Source organism: Triticum dicoccoides, unplaced genomic scaffold, assembly GCF_002162155.2.
Source record: "Triticum dicoccoides isolate Atlit2015 ecotype Zavitan unplaced genomic scaffold, WEW_v2.0 scaffold176167, whole genome shotgun sequence".
NCBI classification, from domain to species: domain Eukaryota; kingdom Viridiplantae; phylum Streptophyta; class Magnoliopsida; order Poales; family Poaceae; genus Triticum; species Triticum dicoccoides.
In genome coordinates, this window is record NW_021223806.1 from 1 (window position 1) to 1,629 (window position 1,629).

The 1,629-nt window shown below is 48.3% G+C and overlaps 1 protein-coding gene across 1 annotated transcript; it reads left to right on the forward strand.

The window, feature by feature from the left end:
• Positions 1-3: 3 nt before the first annotated feature.
• On the forward strand, positions 4-1,389 carry LOC119344617 (cystathionine gamma-synthase 1, chloroplastic-like; the record flags this gene model as incomplete). Its single annotated transcript, XM_037615003.1, has 5 exons — positions 4-216; positions 308-511; positions 644-730; positions 835-1,157; positions 1,266-1,389. Coding segments are annotated over 5 exons (951 nt in total), but the record flags the coding sequence as incomplete, so codon positions are not given.
• Between the last annotated feature and the right edge of the window lie 240 nt (positions 1,390-1,629).

Consider the following 1,629-nt stretch of genomic DNA (forward strand, 5'->3'; position numbering starts at 1 on the left):
GAGTCGACGCTTGTCACGTCCTCGGGAATGAACGCCATCGTTGCCACGCTGCTTGCGCTCGTACTGCCCGGTGCCGGCCACGTGGTGACCACGACTGAGTGCTACAGCGAGGCACGCGCCTTCATCCGCGACAAGCTCTCCAAGATGGGCATCAAGGTGACATTCATCGAGCTGAACGACATGGACACGCTCAAGGCCGTTCTTGACCATGGCGACGTAAGTTAATTTCCATAACACATATATAATCAAGGGATCTATGAATGTATGTTGGTCGTTTCTGACTCTGAGATGCTTGGCTATGATGCAGGTGACACTCTTCTACACTGACTGTCCGACGAACCCCCACCTCAAGTGCATCGACATTAAGCTCGTCGCGGAGCTGTGTCACCGCAAAGGGGCTCTAGTGTGCATCGACAGCACCCTCGCCTCGCCCATCAATCAGAAGCCGCTCACCCTCGGGGCCGACATCGTCGTGCACTCTGCCACAAAGTACATTGCCGGCCATCACGACGTGAGTAGCTACCCTAGATCAGATGTATTTTCGTAGATCATACAATTACACTGCCATTTTGCTCCTTTACTTCCATGATCACTAGTAGTGTCAATGTAGTTTAAGACTTCTCATCGTGTCATTCCATTTCAGGTCATTGCAGGATGCATCAGTGGCTCGGATGCGCTCATCTCTAGGATCCGTGCGTGGCATCACGACCTCGGCGGCGCCATTAGTCCGGTATGTAGTATATATTAACTGTAGTACATATGTTAGCACTCATTCTTATTCAAGAAAACTAGATTTTAAAGCTTACCACTTGCACTGCAACTGAATTACTGCAGGACGCAGCCTACATGATCATACGCGGCCTCAAGACGATGGTGCTTCGCGTGGAAACACAAAACAGCACTGCATTGCGCATGGCGCGCTTGCTCGAGAACCATCCCAAGATTGAGCGGGTGTACTACCCTGGACTCATCAGCAGCCCATGGCACCACATCGCCAACAGCCAGATGACCGGTTGCGGTGGCGTCATCAGCTTCAAGGTGGCGTCAGACCTGCACGGCGTCATGAGGTTCATCGACGCATTGGAGATACCCTTCATTGCAACCTCTCTTGGCGGGTGTGAGAGCCTCGTGCAACAGCCGGCGGTCATGTCCTTCTGGTATGTGGCGCTCTAGGGTTTCTCTCGTTTGCAACTTAGAGGATGATTCACTATATATATTTATGGTCGACATTTTGACTTATATTGCATGGATTGTGTAGTTATCAGGGGGGAGAATGATGAGGAGAAGGCCAAGAATGGGATCAAGGACAACTTGGTGAGGTTTAGCTTCGGGATTGAGAAGTTTGAGGATCTCAGGGATGACATTCTCCAAGCCCTAGAGAAGATTTAGGATTATTCTTGATCCTAATTAATAGTGCAACAATTTTGACAAGCTAGCTTTATAGAAACCCTTTTTGTGCATATGGTAGGTAGTCAATTTGTGCTGAAATCCTAAGCAATGGTAATTAGTATGTATTATTTTATTTCTTGAATGAAGAACATCAAATTTGATGATAAGAAATATGTGCTTCGGGGCGGCGGGGCCATATGTAATTGAAAGAAGTTCAGATAGTACAAAACGTTTCATCCT